Here is a 21,540-nt window from a genome sequence, read left to right as displayed (position 1 = left end):
TATTCTGAACAGTATCTTCCGTTTCGCTAATAAGTTCACGACATTTATCTCACTTAGATGTATCGTTCACTGGTTTCTTCTTCGTCTTAACCTTTTCTATTCATTCTTCCTACTATTTGGCGATTTTATACAGCTTCAGAAATTCTTGTGTGGGGTTATAATAGTGATGACTGTGGCCATTAATCTTCTGACCTCCATAGACCCTTCCCAATGCCATAAAATGATCTAATACTACTAATGCGTCCCAGTCCTGAAATTAACATCTTCAGTATTGGGACACCTTGAGATTTGTGTACGATTAGATTATTTTATTGACATTAGGAAGGGTCTATGGAGGTCAGAAGATGAATGGCCTGAGTCTTCACTATTTTAATCCACGTGTTTCTGAAGCTGTATATAATCACTAAGCGGAATGAATATGGACACGCGTCATGGTACTGAAGAGGTCAAAGAACACAAATAGATGGAGAACAGTAACCCACGTGAACAAAAACGCCCTGAGAAAGTAACAGAGCATAGAAGAAGGAAAAAAAAGACTTCCGGGAAACAAAAGACGGTATGTATCTTTAACAGCAATAATAACAAGCTGGGAGCCTCAGTATTTTACACAAGGGAGCAACACATTAGCACAAATAAGAGCAATTCTTCAGCAAGTAATCACAGTGCAGGTGGTTCATTTAGCTAGAATGTGACAGCCAAGTGTTCTGGGTGCGGGAGGCCACGACCAGCCAAACGAAGCCGGAGGAACTAAGGAGAGTAAATCATGGTGTAAATATTGCGCCACGTACTACGGCATTAATTCCAATCTGGCGCATCCGGGCGGAAATTATGTGTGAGATTAGCGGATGTACCGTACACACACAGCAAAAGACTCATGTACCGCGGTGTCCAGTATATACAAACCAAAAAACCGTCCATGGTAACCTCTTCAATACTGGGACACATTTTTTACCTTGAGATTTGTGTACGATTAGACCATTTTGTTGACGTTAGGAAGGGTCTGTGTCTAAAGAAAGCCACAAAGATGATTATCCGTGTTTTCTAAAATGTTTTTCCTGGTAATAGTGTAGAAATCATATCAGTCTGTCACTAGAACAGAAAAAAACAATTAAATATATAAGATACAACGCAAATACCCGTCTTTCAGAAACGCTTCTCTCTCTCTCTCTCTCTCTCTCTCTCTCTCTCTCTCTCTCTCTCTCTCTCTCTCAAAAGACTATTTTCAAAAGCCACAGACAGCTAATACAGCAGAAATCTCACCAGTCTGTCCCTAGAACCGAAAAAAAACAATTAAAAACCAGTGTCACTTCAAGTAGAGGCCTTTGAACGTAGTGGAGGTCCGGCGCCGAAGTGTGAGAGCTACGGTTCTGCGGCACTGAACTGACATCACGGCTACTGCATAACGAACGCCCTTAACTCCAATTCCGTCAACAACTACTTGGCTAATGAGATAATAGGGCAAGAATCAGCCTACAGCTTCCTCGACAAAGACACTGCAACCCTCCTAACTACTCTGGTTGATGGAGTGAGGCCTCGCGTGACTGTCTCGGCTCAGTCACGCCAGGACATATGCTAGCTCGTATTCTCAAACACTTCTGTGCTTCACCTCCACTATTTCAAAAGGCTTAAGTTTACACGAGTTTTTTAAGATGTTTTTAAGGTGCTTTTACGGTTCTAGAGGCAGAGTGACAAGTTTTCTACATCATTAAACTGTAGAAACTTGCTGCAGAAACTGGCTATTATCTTCTGACCTCCATAGACCCTTCCTAATGTAAATAAAATGGTCTAATCACACACATATCTCACGGCAAAAATGTGTCTCAGTACTGAGTGGGTTAAGTTTAATATTTAGCCACAAAACCCATAAAACTTTCATTAACCTCACCCACAAACCAGAACTGTTCATTTTGGCATATCTTTTAAACCACAAACCAAAAAAAATTAAAAGTATTTTTTGACACTGAAAAACTGTAAATCATTAAACGACCTTTGAAGCCTCGTATCTCCCTCGCTATGGCCGATGGAGAGCTCAATTTTACTTATGAAGAGCAGCACCATCAGCGGAATCAACACGTGCAATGGCGGCGCTCTGACGTCATTACATTTTCAGCCACACACGAAGGAAACAACTCTCAAGCGTATCGTCACAACCACACACCAAACAAACCTAAGAAAAACTGTTATTAAACTATCATGCCATACAAACATTTCATCTCAGTGTAGCCTCCCAATAGGAGTCCCACACACACAAAAGCACTGTCTGATACTCACCCTAAGGAACCAGCACGTCGTTTTCTGCCATCTATGCTGCCTGAAACGAAAAATGGACATGAGATTTACAAACACAAGGAAAACAAGGCTATTCACTTTCACTTTGACATGGAGCACAACCCAGACAAGACTGCCGAAGGAATGGTAGTGTTTGCATGACACTTCTGCACTGTTTGCTGTGTAACACTTCATGCACTGGTAAAAGAAGATGATGAGTTGATATGCTGCCTGATATGAAAAATTAAGATTGTTTAGACACTGCTATGTCCATTTCACCTCCACCAGAAAACAAGGCTAAAATGATAGAAGCTGTGCAGTTCCTCTATCGTCTGCCTACTCTGAATTAGCTCCTGGGTTTCAAACATGTAGCTTATTGATAATGTCATTGATTTGATGTGAATAATACTTGTTTTCTGTTGATCAGCGCACTTATTACAAGGATAGCTCACAGTTTTCCTCAAATTTGACAGCCACACATTCCCTGGGACACCATTCACACCAAGACTCAGGAGCCACTTTTAGATTATACACTATAGTAATTTGGGTAAAAACTATGACAATTCAGAGGTAAATTGCTGTGCCCTCTAGTGTTGCATGTCACTAACTGCCTGAGAATCATAGTCATTAAAAGAGGGAGTGTGCTCTTTAACGCTTCTACTGCTGATGAGTAAATTTCTATCCTCTCCGTTCACACAAAAGATCTTGATATACAATGACACACCACTCAGGTATATTCTGGAACTCCCTGCCTGCTTCTGTATTTCCAACTTCCTATGACTCGACTTCATTTCCGAGGGAGGTTTCAAGACATTTATCCCTTTTTTTTTTTCTAACCCTATCAGACCTGCAAGGGGACTGGACACTAAGTGGGCCTTCTTTTTTATTTTATGTTGCCCTTGGCCAGCTTTCCCCTCTTACATAAAAAACACTAGTAACTCAACAAGAATATCATTGAACACACACACACACACACACACACACACACACTGAAGCACTCCACACATACAAAACACATATCCAAGTACCAAATCTAAACTGCAGTAAGGTCAAACTAGATAAGCTGGCCTGTACTGATCACCTGCCCAGCTACACACAGAGATAATGAGATGATAACAGCAAGGAATGTGTAAACTCAAGGAGCAAAGTAGACACATATGGGCAGAGACGAGACAAGTGTAGCACAGGGCCTGTATAATTATCTCCAGTAGTACCAAGACATTTGCTCCTTGATTTTGGTTTCTTACTATTTTTTATGAGAAGCAGCACACAAGTGAGCTTTATTTTTTTATTCATTTTTTTTTAATATCTTGTTGCCCTTGACTGGCTTCCTTCCTGCATAAAGAAAAAAAAAATTGGTGATTTGATACAGCTTCAGAAACTTATGTGGGGATTAAAATAGTGAAGACTGTGGCCATTAATCTTCTGACCTCCATAGACACTTCCTGATGCCAATAAAATGGTTTAATCGTACCCAAAAACTCAAGGTAAAAATGTCTCCTAGTACTGAAGGGGTAGAAAAACAGACTGATTTGTATGTGTTTCCCTACCACCCTCTCTACACACTGGTCTAGATATACATACTAAGTATATATAACAACCACATGAAAGTAAAGTACAGTTATAGAGTTCCACATCTCAATAAAACAGGTTCCTTTTGCTATATTCATGATCTTGCTATCCAGTCCCAGCAAGTCTGTATATCATAAGCACTAGGGGTACTGAATTTCCAGCTAGCTTTACTATATAGACAGTACATTTCATAACCATGGATCTTAACCATTTCAGTCCTGAGACACATTTTTACCATGAGTTTTGTGTGTGATTAGACGATTTTATTTACATCAGGAAGTGTCTACAGAAGTCAGAAGATTAATGGCCAGAGTCTTCACTATTTTTAACCCCACGTAAGTTTCTGAAGCTGTATAGAATCACCAAATAGTAAGCAGAATGAACATGGAAATGCGACATAGGAAGTTGGAAATGCAGAAGCAGGCATGGAGTTCCAGAGTTTACCAGCTAAATGCTACAATTCAACCTGCTTCCCACACATCTGGTAACTTTCAAGCCTGCATCACTGCCTTCTGTTATTGTTACCTTGCCCATCTTCTTATGTCCTTATTCCCACTGCGTAATAAGAAGAGTCTGCTCGAATCAACATCTTTCATCTGTTTCTATTCATTGCGTCTGTCCATGATGAGACATAATTCTTCACTCTGTTATTGTTACCTTGCCCACCTTCTTCTTCTATGTCCTTATTCCCACTGTGTAGTAAGAAGAGTTACCTCAAATCATCAACATTTTTCATCTGTTTTTATTCACTGTGTCTGCCCATGATGAGACATAATTCTTCACTCTGTCCAACTTCTTCATACAACCTCACTTCCACTGTGTAGTAAAAAGAGTTACCTTGAATCAACATCTCCCATCTATTTCTATTCACTGTGTCTGCCCATGATGAGACATAATTCTGAATGTTTTTGCAAGTTTCCCAAGCCACCTACTCATCAGCATGCAGGAGCCAAAGTCAACACAAGGCTGAGTAATGTTCACTTCCCTGTCTCACACCGTTTTTTGTCCCCAGCAGCACACAAAACCTGGCTCTAATCTAAGCTTGTTCCATATTTGGCGACCGAGGACTGCATTATTACCAGGTCTCGGAAATTTATACTCGCATATATGTCAATAAATATGAGTATGGACAAGGATATCCTAAAATTTGCCCAACCAGCTTGCTTTATATACATTTATCTAATATGAAAATGCCTGCCCCACCTATCAGTACATGAGGCACACACACAGCCTGACAACACCAGCAGGTAGACTCAATGACGGAGGACTAGCGTGGAGCAAAATCCATTTCCGAGTCACCATCTAAACACACCAACCAGTGATCATTACACATCAACAGGTCAGCCACATTACAATAGCCTAAAGTACACTGCCAAACTACACAAACCTTGGCTATCCACAACGTATTGTAAGCCAGTGAAAGTAGAGTCTCAATGCAGCTCATCAAAAAATTATTAACTCAATATCGAAATTAAACCAAAACCTTTTAATAATCAATCACACTTTGTCTAAACTGAGAAGGAACTGAAGTCACATTTAAATACACAATTTCTCGTTTGGAATATGAAAAAAAATGCCAAATTAATAAGTGTCTTGCCTCTGCCGATGGCCAACAGCTGTCTCATCTATCACGGCTGTCACTGATTAATCCACAGGTAATAATGTATATCACACAGTATATAAGCAGTATAAGTGAGTGTGGCACATCACAGACCACCTGCACCCTCACTGGATGGGTCTGAACACTGCCACAACATTTGGACGTCAAACACACTTAACTCCTTCAGTACTGGGATGCATTTTTACCACGAGTTTTGTGTACGATTAGACAATTTTAAAACTTGATAGTTGAAATTGTAGATACTAAAACAGGGATACCAGGAGAAATCTTCACATTTGCCCTGTTTTATTATCGACATTTCTGATGAAAGGCGAAACATCAATAATAATGCAGGAAAAATGTGAAGGTTTCTGCTGGTATCCCAATTTTAGTATAAACAATTTTATTTACATCCCTATGGAGGTGACAAGATTACTGGCCAGAGACTTCACTATCCTAATCCCCACATAAGTCTCCAAAGCTGTTTAAAATCACCAAATAGTACACAAGATGAATATGAAAACACACATGGTAGCTACTGAAGGGATTTAAAGGTAAGAACTGTGGGAATCAAGAACCTCACCACTCTTCACTATTCTAATCCCCACATAAGTCTCCAAAGCAGTATAAAATCAAAATAAATAGTACGCAGAATGAATATAAAAACACACATGGTACTGAAGGAGATAAAGACTGTGGGAATCAAGACCCTCATTCTGTGCTTGTATTGATAAAGTGAGATCAGTGCAATGCCAAACCAGCCATATGGCCTACAAGTAATTCACTGGAGGTAGAAGGCCTTGTTTTTGTTGGCGTGTACCTGAGCCACCACTGCACACCACACGTCACACTACACACAAAAACACTCCCCTCCTCATCCACCAGTAATGCTACTCATGTCACACGCTGTCCTCAATCTTCAAGGCATTTGTTCCAGACATTTGGCTAACTCTATCACTCTTTTTGGGAACTGGCAATCAAGTGGGCCTTTTCTTATATTTTTTGTTGGGCAGCTTCCCCTCTTGCATAAAATTAAAATCTTCACATGTCAATTTTCAAACCAATCAATTATTCCTATGCATTCTTATTCCCTTCCATAACTAAACATGAAGACAATGCAATCTCCTTTCTATCCTTAAGTATCCTCTACCATTACAAGGAAACATAACTGAAGCCTTAACAGTATAAGGTCACATTGTCATATTCATTCTGCTTACTATTTGGTGATTTCATAGTGTCAGAAACTCATGTGGGGAATTCAAATAGTGAGGGCCCTCACCATTAATCTTCTGACCTACATAGACCCTTCCTAATGTAAATAAAATTGTCTAATCACACCAAAAATTCATAAGCACTAGGATGCATTTCTACCATGAGTTTTGAATATGATTAGACCATTTTATTGACATTAGAAAGAGTCTATGGAGGTCAGAAGATGTCAGGTCAGAGTCTTCACTATTGTAATCCTCACATGAGTTTCTGAAGCTGTAGAAAATCACCAAATAGTAACCAGAGTGAATATAGAAACATGTCATGGGTATCATTAAGCCCTTCAGTAATGGGACACAATTTTACCTTGAGATTTGTGTACGATTAGACATTTTATTGACATTAGGAAGGGTCTATGGAGGGCAAAAGATTAAATGGCCACAGTCTTCACTATTCTAATCCCCTACATGAGTTTCTGAAGCTGTACAAAATCACCAAACAGTAAGCAGAATGAATATGGAAACGTGTTATTGTACCTTTTTATTCACACTTTTACTGTCATTCCCTCTCTTTATGTGAGAAACAGTACAATAACCCTGAGAGGTATCACACACTCCCTCAATGCAACACATCTCAATAACACAGAATAAAGGGATGAAGCAGAAGAATGTGAAATCAATATTGACTATCTATCCACACCCACAAGAGGGGAAAAAAGGACCTTCCCAAACAAGGAGCGTGTAACAGGACCCTTGTTTATGAGAGGCACGGTAAGCACCTCTCGACTGCCCAAATTCAGGCCAGTCAGGTTTGAGGGATCAGGCACACACATCCCATATATATCTAGAAATATACTGATCATGGATATTGAGTGCATTTTTTGTCTCTACAGTATAATATGTACACCAAGCATTATTCCTTCTATGTTCTTGTCCTCCTTCGTTTTGCCGAGTCAGTGATCCACAAACTACTAACCACAGCCTGCCGGGAGAAACTGGCAATATTTCTTGGAGGATTATGAGAGGGTAGTGGAAATAATGAATGTTTGAAAATTCTTGGAAAATTCCTCTCTCTCTCTCTCTCTCTTATTTAGTATAGCCACAATGTTAGTTAAGGTACAGTTCAAAATTCTGCATTACTCCATTTTTTTTCACTTTTTCTGTATAAACTCATACAGAAACACACTTTGATGTACCTTAGTGTGTGTGTGTGTGTGTGTGTGTGTGTGTGTGTGTGTGTGTGTGTGTGTGTGTGTGTGTGTGTGTGTGTGTGTGTGTGTGCTAACACCACAAAACTGAGGTGTATTTCAGATGTGACATAATGAGAGAGAGAGAGAGAGAGAGAGAGAGAGAGAGAGAGAGAGAGAGAGAGAGAGAGAGAGAGAGAGAGAGAGAGAGAGAGAGAGAGAGAATAGTGATGAAAGAGCTCAAATATCAGGAAAGTGTTAGGTAAACATGCCAGGATGGATGGAGGAACAAGAGGATGGGCTGCAAAAGGCTAGTGTATGTGAGATTCACCTTCAGGGGTAACTCAACATAGGAATATCGGTGTCTATAGAAGTAAAGAGATGTTTGAGTAATAGTATTAGGCCAGTTAACCAATACTCAGTCTCTCATACCTTTCTCTGGTAAACTCTGGAACTCCCTGCCTGTGTCTGTATTTCCAACTTCCTATGACTTGACTTCATTCAAGAGGGAGGTTTCAAGACATTTGTCCCTGTCCTTTGACTAATTTTATCAGCTCTATAAGGAGACTGGCAACTGAGAGGGCCTTTGTTCTTTATATTTTTGACCTTGGCCAATATTCCCCCTCTTACATATGAAAAAAGAGAGAAAAAGCATTGACATCTGGACATTAACGCCTCCAGTGCCTTGACACATCTTCACATATAGTCTGGTTACTATAAGATAAATTTTACACAGCTTCAGAAACTCATGTGGGGCTTAAAATAGTGAAGACTCCAGACCCATTAATCTTCTGACCTCCATACCCCCTACCTAATGTAAATAAAATTGCCTAATTACACCCAAACTCATAGTAAAAACAGAGGGTTAACAAAACACTGAGCTTGGAATAAGGGAAGGCATGTTCTTCCTACCTAAAGCTCCATCTACTGCACAAATATCTAGTGAGATGTGACTCTATGACAGATGTGAGGATGCTGCTCTGGAACTCATCAAACACCAGCTATATGTAAAGTCATGGTCAAAGCTGAATGACTCACTGCACACATCTAATCTTCTCATCTGGTGACAGTTTCTTAAATAAAATAAACTAACTCACAAATTATAAAACTACAAAACTTGAGGTTGATGGAAGTGAGAAGAGTTGACATGTGTGTGTGTGTGTGTGTGTGTGTGTGTGTGTGTGTGTGTGTGTGTGTGTGTGTGTGTGTGTGTGTGTGTGTGTGTGTGTGTGTGTGTGTGTGTGTGTGTGGTAGATCAGTCACCTACTGGCCATGAGTACACAGATCACCAAGAACTTGAACCTGGTGATGGCAAACAGCTGCACACATGACAGCAACCCTCGCAATCCAGTTCCAGTTTGACACCAGTAACAAAAACTCAACTGTGCTCAATGGAGGGACTGTCAACTCTCAGTTTCTATACATATCTTAGAATTTTCTGGTCAAGAGTACAAAAATACCAAAAACATACATGATACAACTTAGACACACTACTAATCTAACCTTATATTAACTCCTTCAGTACTATGACGAGTTTTCATAATCATTCTTCTTACTACTATTTGGTGATTTTATACAGCTTCAGAAACTTATGTGGGGAATTAAAATAATGAAGACTGTAGCCATTAATCTTCTGACCTCCATAGATCCTTCCTAATGTCAATAAAATATCTAATCACACTCAAAAACTCCTGGTAGAAATGCATCCCAGTTGAGTGTCACTGGAGGAAGAGGAATGGCTATCATGAACACTGTGTCAAGTTGAGAGGATGATGACTTAAACCAGATTCAAAAACACTCTGCTCTCTCACCATGACTATTTTCAAAGGCCACAGAGATGATTAGCAAAGGTTTTCAAGAGTGTTTTCACAGTTAATAAAGTAGAAATCTTGTCACTCTGCCTGCAGAACTATAAAAATACCTTAAAAACTTGTATAACTTTATAAATAAAGCCTTTTGAAATAGTGAAGGTGAAGCTTAGAAGTGTTTGAGAATACAAGCCTTATGATGCTTCAAAAAACTTTCATAAACATTTTTTTCTTTATTCATGTACAATTATCTATAAAATGGAAGACAGTAAGAGTACATATCACAAATTTATGTACAACTTAATCTTATAGAAGGAAAAACTGAGACAACACAGAGTAAACTAGGAAAGAAATTAGGTAAATCTTTCCTGTAGCTTAGAACATTCTGATTAGCTTGACGGTTCCTGCAAGTCATCCACTCTTCCCATCACCCTTCCTCCATCTCCTTCATCTCTTCAGTCAATGCTGTAACTCCCAAATCATCTTCTGTGCAACTCCTCCACCTCCACAGCCTGCCTTGTCTCTGCTACAATCAGTTCTATCAACTCTGCTCCTCCCTATGTAGATTACCCATATCATTTCCTTTACTCTTACATCCTTTGCTGTTGCTGTACTTATTAATCTTCTGTACAGCTCCTCCACCTTCTCCTCAGCCTGCCTACAATCAGTTCTGTCAGTTCTTCTCTATGTAGTTTGCTGCTGTTAATTTTCTTATGTACAGCTCTGCCTTCACAGTCTATCTTGTCTCCAGTACAGTCAGTTCTATCTACTTTGTTTTTCTCTATGTAGTTTCTCCGTATCATTTCCTTCTCTCTCACATCTTTTACTAATGCTGTACTATTTATTAATTCATTCCTAACTCAACTCATCCTTGTCACAGAGTTATGCCGGGACAAGACATATACAGACATAGCATCCTTTCCTAAGCTTCCCCTAAACTCGACCCATCCTTGTCACAGAGTCATGCCAGGACGAGACACAGATAGACACACTTTTCTAAACTTCCCCTATCTTTGTCAGACTTCAGATGGGACACATACTCAGCATCCTTTCCTATATACCACCTAAACTCATTATGGCACACAAACTCAGAGGTCACCAAGGTATCTAAAGGTGCTATGGATATCCCAGTAACAATTTAACGACTACTACACATCACCAATAATTAAAGACACACACAAGACCACGAAACAAGCAACAAGTGACAATTACAACGTTTGAGAACATAGTGGAATGCAGAACATGGCTTTAGGAAACAAAAGGAGATATTCAAGAGTTCTAAGGATATTCTAATACCACATGGCACATAAACTCAGAGGTTACCAAGATATTTAAAGGTGCTAAGGATAAAAAAAAGAAAAATGAGAAGAGAAAGAAGATGAAAAGAAAAAAGAAAAGGAAATATAAAAAAGAAAGAAAGAAAAAAACACCATTTCTCTCACAACCCAATTTCATATCATACATCAAAAGTAACAATTTAATGACTCTTACATATCACCAAGAGGACAAAACACACACACAAACACCAGAACACTCATACAACACTGGAACAAGCACCAAAGTAACATTGAGAATACACACAAGGATAGAAGAACATCTAAGAACATAGGTAATGGAACACAAAACATGGCTTTAGGAAACAATGAAAAGACAAAAGCGATAATCAAAACATTCTTAGAATATTCTAGTGATCATTTAACAAGTCCTACACATTAACCACAGGAAAAGACACACATACAACCACACAGGAAGATTAAAATGCCTAAGAACATAATGGAACACAAAACATGGCTTTAGGAAACACTGAAGAGACAAGAAGAGATATTCAAGGATGCTAAGGATATCCCAATGACAGTTTTAAGGACTCCTACACATCACCAATAGGAAAAGACACACATAAGACCACAAAACAAGCACCAAAGTGACACTGAGAAGACAAGGAGGAGATTAGAGCATCTGAGAACATTAAGGAACACAGAACCTGGCTTACCAAATTACTAGAGATAATAGAGATTAAAACAGAGGACAAGAATATGAAAAAGAACACAGGTGAGCCACATACACACACACAACCACACACAAATCTCAGGGGAATAAAAATAGGCAAAAATAAACAAGAGGAAAGAAAAAGAGAGTAAAACAGAATACAGGAATACGAAAAGGAATACAGACAAACCACAAACACACACACTCTCACGGGAAACAAGTCTTAGGGGGAATGAAAATAGATAAATATAGACAAAAGAAAAGAAATAGAGTAAAACAGAGCAGAAGAATACGAAAAGGAATAGACAAGCGACAAACACACACGAAACTCATAAACTGGGAAAACAAGTCTTAGAAGAATAAAAACAGACAAAACGAAACAAAAAGAGAGTAAAAACAGAGCAGAAGAATACGAAAACGAAATACAGACAAGCCACAGACACACACACAAAGGTCATACACCCTTAGAGAACACAAATCTAAAGGGAGAAAGAACCACGAGGGAAGAAGCACCCCCCCCTGAAGGACCCTGAGGAAAGGAACCACCGGCGAGCCAAGCGGGACCTTAAAATTGGTGCAGGGGAGCAGGGTCGGGCAGGGAAGCAGGGGCTGGCTACTCCACACATCTCACTCTCCACTCGCTCCACCTGGCCCTTACCTTGCACCACCTGGGTCGTCGCGGTCGCCATCTCCTCCACCAGCTGACACTCACGCCCCCAGCACTTGGACAGACTACAGACGGGGTTGAGGAATATGAGGTAAACAAAGTCAGTGTTTACAATAAGCCCGACCCGAAATTCTCGCCAATTGCGAGACGCGACAACGAGATCACAGGTAGTGGGGCGGCATGCTGAGTGGTCCTGTGTCTAAATAGCTACTCTGGAATTTTGCGGCTTTTTATTCTTTTTTATATTGATTTGTGTTCTGTTTAGTTTATTATGTCTAAAATGTTGTTCTGTTTAGCTGATGTGTGCTTTAAAATGGCTTTTAAAATGACCCGCTATAAAAGGCTACTCTGGAATTTTGCAGCTTTTTATTTTTTTTTAATATTAATTTGTATTCTGTTTAGTTTATGATGTCTAAAATTTTGTTCTATTTGGCTGTTTTGTGCTTTAAAATGGCTTTTAAAGTGACCCGGTATAAAAAGCTACTATGGAATTTTGTAGCTTTTTCTCATTGCTATATCTAAAAAGTTCTTCTGTTTAGCTGTTTTGTACTTTGAAATGCTTATGATCTGATGCTAATACACGTACCCGGTGTAAATGTTTGTTTAAAGTGCTATTCAGGAATTCTCAAGTTTTCTCCTTATTATGTCTAAAAGGATGTTCTGTTCAGCTGCTTATGCCTTAAAATAACTCATAAATTAATCAGGTGTACCGTAGATATGTTGCTAACTAATAATCTGCTTCATTGGTGTATTTAAACGGCTATACCTACTGTATGGGTGTTTCTATAGATGAAATACCACGTTTCTGCAAAATAAATAGGTAGTTGCGTTGCCTTCCTGATTCATGGACTCAATTGTAGTTTAGTCACAGATACAGGAAGGTAAGATTAATTTTGTACCTACTTAGTAATATCATTGTTCTCCTGAATGCATTTTGCTCTACACGGTGATATGTCAATGGCCATTCAATTATCTATTTTTCCAATGCACTATGATATTTCCTAACACGTTATTCATTACTCTTTTTTAAAATATATCTAAGACTGTAATGAAATGTATTATAGTAATACAGCAACTGGCGGAAAAGAAGATTCAGAGAAAATGGATAAAGAAAATGAGTAACTATACTAAATGCAGGTATGATAAAAGCTGAGTACGAAAAGTGTTAATTTATTTATTACATTACATTAATCAATAGTTAGTGAGTTAGTAAGTTAGCTAAGTAGTGTGTGTGTGTGTGTGTGTGTGTGTGTGTGTGTGTGTGTGTGTGTGTGTGTGTGTGTGTGTGTGTGTGTGTTTGTGTGTGTCAACGAAGACCAGCAGGTACACACATTCTTTTGCGATTACTTCCAATAACATTCGCTCTCGATTCGACATCCTCTGATCTAGCTACAATTTCCTTGCATAGGTTCGTATTCTCAAACTTTTCTGTGCTTCACCTACACTATTTCAAAACGCTTTCTTTAAATTTACAAGAGTTTTTAAATGTGTTTTTACGATTCTACAGGCAGATTGACAAGATTTCTACATTACAAACTGGAGAAACAATCTTGAAAACCCGCTAATCATGGCTGTGGCCTTGGAAAATAGTCGTGCTGAGAGAGCAAAGCGTTTCTGACAAAGGACCATAATCAGACACCATGGGTTCTCACTGAGTCACAGCAGATCAGACGTAGAATTGTAGAAACAGCAGTATAGACAGCACGGTAGCCAGCACACCATGACATAGCTTTAACCAAACTTACGATAGAAGGAAAACTGAGAACATTGGAAAGGTGTGTGCTGGAGTACTGGCCATGACAAAGCAAGTGCCTACAGCTCAGTAAAAACGCTAGTGCCCCGCAAACGCAGTGAGCCTTGAAGATGAGATGACAGTCACGGTGTAGAAAGTCAAACATGATGCACGTGGGGTGTGTTGGAGAGCAGAGTGTGGGATATACCAGTGATACTCCTCGTATGTGATATATTCCTTTATTCTCTCTTATAATGAATGTAGGAATCTAAGGTTTACTCTTTTTGTCCATATTTTGAAACACTTCCGCGCCTCACAGCACCTTCACTATTTTCCAAGGGCTCTAGTTGAAGTGATACGGGTTTTTTAAGGATGTTTCTGTGATTCTAGTGACATGTTGACAAGTTTTCTGCATTAACAACACCGCCTCATATTCTATTACACTTCCGCTCCTCACTGCACCTTCACTATTTTCAAAGGGCTTTAGTTGAAGTGACACGGGTTTTTAATGATGTTTCTGTGATTCTAGTGACATTTTAACAAGTTTTCTACATTATTAACAGGACAAATACCCTTTAGAACTCGGCTTATTGTCTCTGATATATTTTCAAAGGGATCTAGTTGAAGTGACACAAGTTTTTGATGTTTCTATGATTCTAGTGACATTTTAATAAGTTTTCTACATTATCAACAGGAAAAATACTCTTTAGAACTCGGCTAATCGTGTCTGTGGTCTTTGAAAATGCTCGTGGTGAGGGAGAGAAGCCTATCTGAATATGGCTCCTTGTGATATACTTTGCAGCTTCTTGTACTACTAATCCTTGATCTTTTTAGGAACTTTGCTATGAACAGTGGAGAGATTGAGGCTAAAAGAGAAATCACAAAATTTCACTATGACTATCAAGTAACAAATGCAGTCAAAACTATATAGTAGAGATCTTAAGACATGTTCTCAAGCGTTTCAACATCTTATAGTAATTTGAGAGGTTATTGAGAGTTGCAAAGGATGATTTCAGGATCCTATTGATAATTTTAAGAAGTACAATGGAGAAGGCAACTATGACACCCCGACTAATGATGGTAATAAGAACTCTACATCATCAACGAGGGGAAACATTCATAAAATAGCTGAAATACAAGTTAATGGAGGTTTCAAGGGTGTTCTCATGATTCTAATGGTAATAATAAGGACTCTACATCTTCAGTGGGGGAAATATATCCATGAGAACCACATCTTCGTACTCTTCACCAATAATCCTCGCGAGCACAGTATCTCAGGATACAAATCAGTAGTCAGTACTCTCAAACGCCTTGTTCTCTCACCATCACTACATTCCAAAGGCTTTAGTTGAAAATGTTCATGTTTTTAAATGTATGTTTATGGTTCCGATGATGGACTGGTAATATTTCTAGATTATTATATGGAGAAACTGTCTTGAAAACCCGGCTAGTCATCTCTGTGGCCTTGGATAACTGTCGTAGTGAGAGAAAGAGGAAGGCGTTTGTGAATACAGATGAAGGCGCCATACATAGAAACGCTTCCCTCTCTCTCTCACCGCGACCAGTTTCAAAGACTATAAAGACGACTGGCAGAGTTCTAAAGAGTATTTGTCCTGATGATAATGCAGAAAACTTGTTAACACGTCACTATAATTGCAGAAACCCTTAAAACCAGTGTCACTTCAACTAGACCCCCTTTGAAAAATAGTGAAAGTGCAGTGAGACGCAGAAGTGTTTCAGAATACGAGCCAAGCTTTTACGAATACCACTATTTGTATTGTATAAGTATGATATCGTAAACGCGCGCGGTTCCTGAATACGCACACTCCCGAGAAAGAATCAATAACATCATAGAGGGCGATATCACTCCTCCAACGAGCGGCACCTCAAGGCAAGCTGGGGAGTCCTTTCTTCCAGCACACGCGTGGTCTTCCAGAAAACACTAACAATTGTAAGAATCCTGGGCGTTTAACCTCTTCAGTATAACATAACGTGTATCCGCATTCAATTTGGTAATTTTATACAGCTTCAGAAACATATGTGATGAATAAAGTAGTGAAGACTGTGGCTATTAATCTTCTAACCTCCATAAACACATCCTAATGTCAATAAAATGGCTTAATGGTACACAAATCTCAAGATAAAAAAAAATGCGTCCCAGTACTGACGAGGTTAAGTTGAAAATATATGTATGTTTGTTTTCATTCATCTACCCATCTTATTTACCATTTACACGAGAAGAATGTTGATCAAGGGGTTAAGAATTAGCAAAAATAAAGGTTGGGACAAACAGGGGGAGGAAAAACCCGCTGAATTGCTGTTCCGTCAGACCAAATAGTTTCAAAGAGACTGGGTTAGTTTGGCTCCAGAAGTAGGCCGCGGCTTGATACTTTTTCAAAACAGTCACAGTCAAGGAGAGGAAATGAAACCAGTAAAGAAGTTCAGAGTTTGTAGACACTGTAGACACGCAGCTGACTCGTATTAACCCCTTCAGGTACTGGAATGCATATTTATCACGAATTTTTAGTGTGATTAGACGATTTTATTTACATTATGAAAGGTCTATGGAGGTCAGAAGACTAATGGCCAGAGTCTTCACTATTTCAATCCCCATCATAAGGTTCTGTATAAAATCGCCATATAGTAAGCAGAATGAATATGGAAACGAGTCATGGTACTGAAGGGATTAAAGTTAGCGTGGGAAATGAGCATCAATTAGTCTTAAAGTGAAGCAGTGAAGGGCAATCAGTCATTTCATTCACCTGCGTCCACGATCAAACAAACGCGTGGGTGCAACATTTACATCCCTCATGACAAACGAGGCTCTGACTGACGCCACTATTAGCGAAGGTCTGAGGCATCAAAGGAGAAGCAAACACGATGATTCAAACATTACAGGAGGAATGAATGTAAATAATATCCAGCGAAGAGTTAGCCAAGCAGTGATAAGTCAAACAGCTATCTAGAACACCGCTATGGAGAAAACATAACTTTATGCCCAAGAACTCTCCTCGCCGCAATATTTTCCCAAAGACAGGACGAGCGACCAGAGAGACACGTGACGGTGGTTGTGGTGATGGAGGAGCGTGGAGCGGCGAGGACGAGCTTGGACGAGCGTGGACGAACGAGGATGAGACAGAAATCATGTACTCTTTTTATACAAGAGTAGCACTGGCGAAGAGCAACAAAAAGAGTGAAAGAAAAACTCCACCAAGAGTCCCAGTTCCCTAAAGCCAAAAGAACCATGAGAAATCAGAGCCTGTCTTGCAACATTCCCCTTTAAAGAGTTCAATGCATAATAGGAAATACAGAAGGTAAGGAGATTTAACGCCAGCTACGATCCGAGCTCAACAGGTAAAGCACAGTCAACAGCAGTGATGGACAGAATGCAGTGGTCCCCTTTACCTGTGTCCCGCTGACCTGGTCTCGCCCGGGAGGAGATCAGCTTTAAGGTACCCACCAGCAAACCATAACATTGTCTATCACTTCAGACGCAGGGACCTTTGGGATCAAATACACACAGTTGCTGGTTAAAATTCATAACTATTGCATATCTTTCAGGTACTGGAATGCATATTTATCACGAATTTGAAGTTGTTAAGAGTATTCCGTGATGTTTCTCGTGATTTTAACCCCTTGAGTCCCATGACGCGTTTCCATATTCATTCCGCTTCCTATTTGGTGATTTTATACAGCTTCAGAAACGTATGTAGGGGATTAAGATAGTGAAGATTGTGACCATTAATCTCCTGATCTCCATAGACCCTTTCTAATGCAAATAAAATCGTCTAATCATACCCAAAAATCAGAGTAGAAATGCTTGTCTAGTCTGAAGGAGTTAAGAGGTTAGGGCCTTCAACGATATTTTATTTCGTGATTCTAGTAACAGTTTAACACGGATCCTTCATCGTTGATAGGAAGAACATTTATAAGAACCAGACTAATCATATCAGTGGTCTCTGAAAATAGATCTAACGAGAACCCAAAGCGCTTATTAATGCTACACTAATGCTCGTATTCTCAAACACTTCTGCGCTTCACCTCTGCTATTTCAAAAGGCTTTATTTAAACTTACATGAGTTTTTAAGGGTGTCTTTACGTTTTTAGAGGCAGAATAACAAGATTTATACATTAATAACTGGAGAAACATTCTTGAAGACCCCGCTAGTCATCTCTGTGGCCTTTGAAAATAGTCATGGTGAGAGAGCAAAGCAGCAAATCGTTTCTAAATACGGACTCAATGAAAGGAGAATTTAACAAGGGCCCTGCGACATCAAAGGATAAACTTATGAACACCAGACTAAAAGATTACTTCATAGGGTAAACTGAAGCGACCCACAATGCAATACTAAGGAAAATTAGAAGGCTATTCTACGCTGGTGTGTTGAAATAGTTACCTTGTACTCAATAATCATGACGAAACTCAGAATTCAAACGTACATAACGACCAAAAAATTCACAAAAAGTTTACTGGACTTTACTAAACCTGTAACAAAAAGAAAATAAACGAAATAAAGTACGTAGAAATAATTAATATAAAGAGAAACTGATCATTTACCCACTTGGCCTAACAATAAATGACTTGATAATGACTTCTCTCGTATGTGTGTGTGTCTGAGTGTCTGTGTGTACATAACCTACATTTTCTCCCCTGATGTGCTGTACCTGATGATCCGCGAGCCGCCAAGTAGCACGCAGCCAGATGAGCACCGCCATGCGTCCTACATTGCGCCAGTACGCCTTCACTCAGCCTCGCCACGGGGTACTGATGGCGGTAGTGGTGGTGGTGGTAGAGATACTGGTGGTGGTGGGAGTGATACTTGTTGCGATAATGGTGTTAGAATGGTGTTTAACGTCTTCAGTACTGGGACACATTTTTACCTAAAGATTTGTGCACAATTAGACCATTTTATTGACATTAGGAAGGGTCTATGGAGGTCAGAAGATTAGTGGCCACAATCTTCACTATTTGAATCCCCCAGATAAGTTTCTGAAACTGTACAAAGTCACTAAATAGTAACCAGAATGAATATGGAAACGTGCCATGGTACTCAAGGTGTTAAATGATTAATGGGTATATACATAGATAGATAGATAGATAGATAGATAGATAGATAGTAGATAGATAGATAGTAGATAGATAGATAACCAGATAACCTAACTAATCGACTCCTCAATGGATGGACGGAAAAACAAATAGATATAAAAGATAGATAAACGTGTATTAAAATGCATAATAGACACAGATTGATAAGAAAGAAAGACAAATAGATGAATAGATACACAGAAAGACATGATATGGATAGACAGATAGATAGATATATAGACAGATGAACATTTATGAATTGAAAAAGATATAACAAACAGATAAACATATACTCGTACCCTCATGTGTGTGTGTGTGTGTGTGTGTGTGTGTGTGTGTGTGTGTGTGTTTGGCCGCCTCGCTTTGATAATGGTGTGGCAGTGGGTGTTGGGTGGGAAGGCGGCCAGCGCAAGGTAACTGTAAGGAATATGAAAGGGGCAATGACCGTGCGTCTTTAGGTGGAGTGGGTGACTAACCTGCCACACGCTGAAAGGGATACTTAACGGGAACAAACATAGGTGAGACCATCCTTGGGCATCTTAGACATTCTGTACATCTCAGGGCATCACTGTACTGTTACTATGATTTTATTTCTATCACTAATACTTCATGGTTTCCAATTTAAAGGTTTCGAAGGTCAATAGTGTTGCAAAGACAAGCATTCCTGTGTGTTCTTTACATTCATTTTGTGTTTCTAAGGTCGGTATTCAGAAACGCTTTGCTCTCTCACCACGACTGATCTCCAAGGCCACAGAGATTATTAGTGGGGTTTTCAAGAGTGTTTCAACAGTTAGTAGTGTAGAAATCTTGTCACTCTGCCTCTAGAAACGTAAAAACACCCTAAAAAAAAAACCTCGGGTAAATTTAGATAAAGCCTTTTGAAATAGAGATGAAGCACAGTAGCGTTTGAGAATACGAGCCTTAGTGTTACGAATGCAGGAGACAGAATCACTCATTGTGGGTCACATTATTTCACCTCATCGTCTTCTTGCCTCGGGAATAAAAGATGGTGTGAAGTGGCACGTCTTGAGGGATGGTCATCTTTAGGCCTCCTCACGACCTGGACGCGACCGCCTATACAAGCATCACACACACACACACACACACACACACACACACACACGGACCTGCATAACCCACAATATCGCTGTTTGCATTTCATTGGAGCTGAAAATGAAAGGTTATATGAAGTAATGTATGGTGTTTCCTGTCCGGACTGGTGAAAGGGCGGGGTGTGTGGTGGAGTCCGGACCAGGAAGCGAGACAAGCTGGTAGTGTAGAATGTAATGATTGGTTCACGGGTTGAGGGAAGAAAGTGGTGAGCGGGAGGTACTCACAGGTGTGTCAAGCCTTGATATCGTCCTTGGTGTCAGCGCGTCATTACCAGCTAGGCGTGGAACGTGTCACAACACCGCTCCGCCACGCTGCATACCAATGAATGTGACGCAATTATTGTCAAAATATTGCATTCAGCGTGATTACGATGGATTGATGAAGACATCACTCATCGCTGATGCATGAACGATGAGTGATGTGTCCCTCCATCAATCTGTAGTGCCACAAAAAGGTTGCACTATTCCCTCCATCTCAGCAGGGCAGCGGCTGAGGGAGGCACCCCTCTGGCCTGCGCCATGGGACCACTCGCACTGTTACTTACCTCAAGTTGTTTTGAAGCCGTTACTCACAATCTCAGACAGTCAGTATGAATAACAACAATAAAATGTAGTGAATGAAGAGTGTTGGAATAGGAATCTCTCTCTCTCTCTCTCTCTCTCTCTCTCTCTCTCTCTCTCTCTCTCTCTCTCTCTCTCTCTCTCTCTCTCTCTATATATATATATATATATATATATATATATATATATATATATATATATATATATATATATATATATATATATATATATATATATAGATAGATAGATAGATAGATAGATAGATAGATAGATAAAGAGATAGAGAGATGGATAGATAGATAGATAGATAGATAGATAGATAGATAGATAAATAAATAAATAGATAGATAGATAGATAGATAGATAGACAGACAGATAGATAAACAGAATGCATGGACATTTGTAAGAGAGGCAGGCAAATTATGGATGAGGCGCCTCACAGGTGGTGGCTTGGGACTACATGTGAGGCGGGAGGGTAAACAGCGGCTGGGCTCAGACTATCCCTCTCAGCCCTGTAAGTCACGTACAGCATATTGGCTCTCCTTCCTCCTTATACGAAGACCTACGCCCCCCTCGTGCATCCCCTCCACCTTGACAAAAGTGTGTTAGGGCGTGAGTGAAGAAGGCAAGGAAAAGTAAAGTATATTGCAGTAACGTTCCTTGACATTCACCAAAGCTCGCGAAGATCCTGCTGGTAATGCAATTATTCACCAGACATCAGCTTGTTTTCTTCGTGAACGTGACACAAACATT

General features: G+C 39.7%; 1 protein-coding gene across 1 annotated transcript; it reads right to left on the bottom strand.

Annotated features, from left to right (window-relative positions):
* Positions 1–1,217: 1,217 nt before the first annotated feature.
* On the bottom strand, positions 1,218–14,194 carry LOC123503451. The gene is made up of 4 exons (XM_045253215.1): positions 14,113–14,194; positions 12,288–12,479; positions 2,272–2,311; positions 1,218–2,167 (listed from the first exon to the last, which is right to left on the bottom strand). The coding sequence occupies exons 1-4, from the start codon at positions 14,192–14,194 to the stop codon at positions 2,107–2,109; spliced, it is 375 nt and encodes a 124-aa protein (XP_045109150.1). The 3' UTR covers positions 1,218–2,106.
* Positions 14,195–21,540: the final 7,346 nt, after the last annotated feature.

The sequence above is a fragment of the Portunus trituberculatus genome, chromosome 14, assembly GCF_017591435.1.
Source record: "Portunus trituberculatus isolate SZX2019 chromosome 14, ASM1759143v1, whole genome shotgun sequence".
NCBI classification, from domain to species: domain Eukaryota; kingdom Metazoa; phylum Arthropoda; class Malacostraca; order Decapoda; family Portunidae; genus Portunus; species Portunus trituberculatus.
This window is presented reverse-complemented; position numbering and strand designations above follow the sequence as displayed.

Bases quoted from the DNA above. Each gene is read 5' to 3' on its own strand.
- LOC123503451 (XM_045253215.1), bottom strand. From the start codon at position 14,194: ATGTTTGACTTTCTACACCGTGACTGTCATCTCATCTTCAAGGCTCAC. The intron at 2,312-12,287 runs GTAAGGGCCAGG...TTTTCGTTTCAG, and splicing joins GACGACCCAGGTGGTGCAAG to GCAGCATAGATGGCAGAAAA. The intron at 2,168-2,271 runs GTGAGTATCAGA...AGTTTTTCTTAG, and splicing joins CGACGTGCTGGTTCCTTAGG to GTTTGTTTGGTGTGTGGTTG.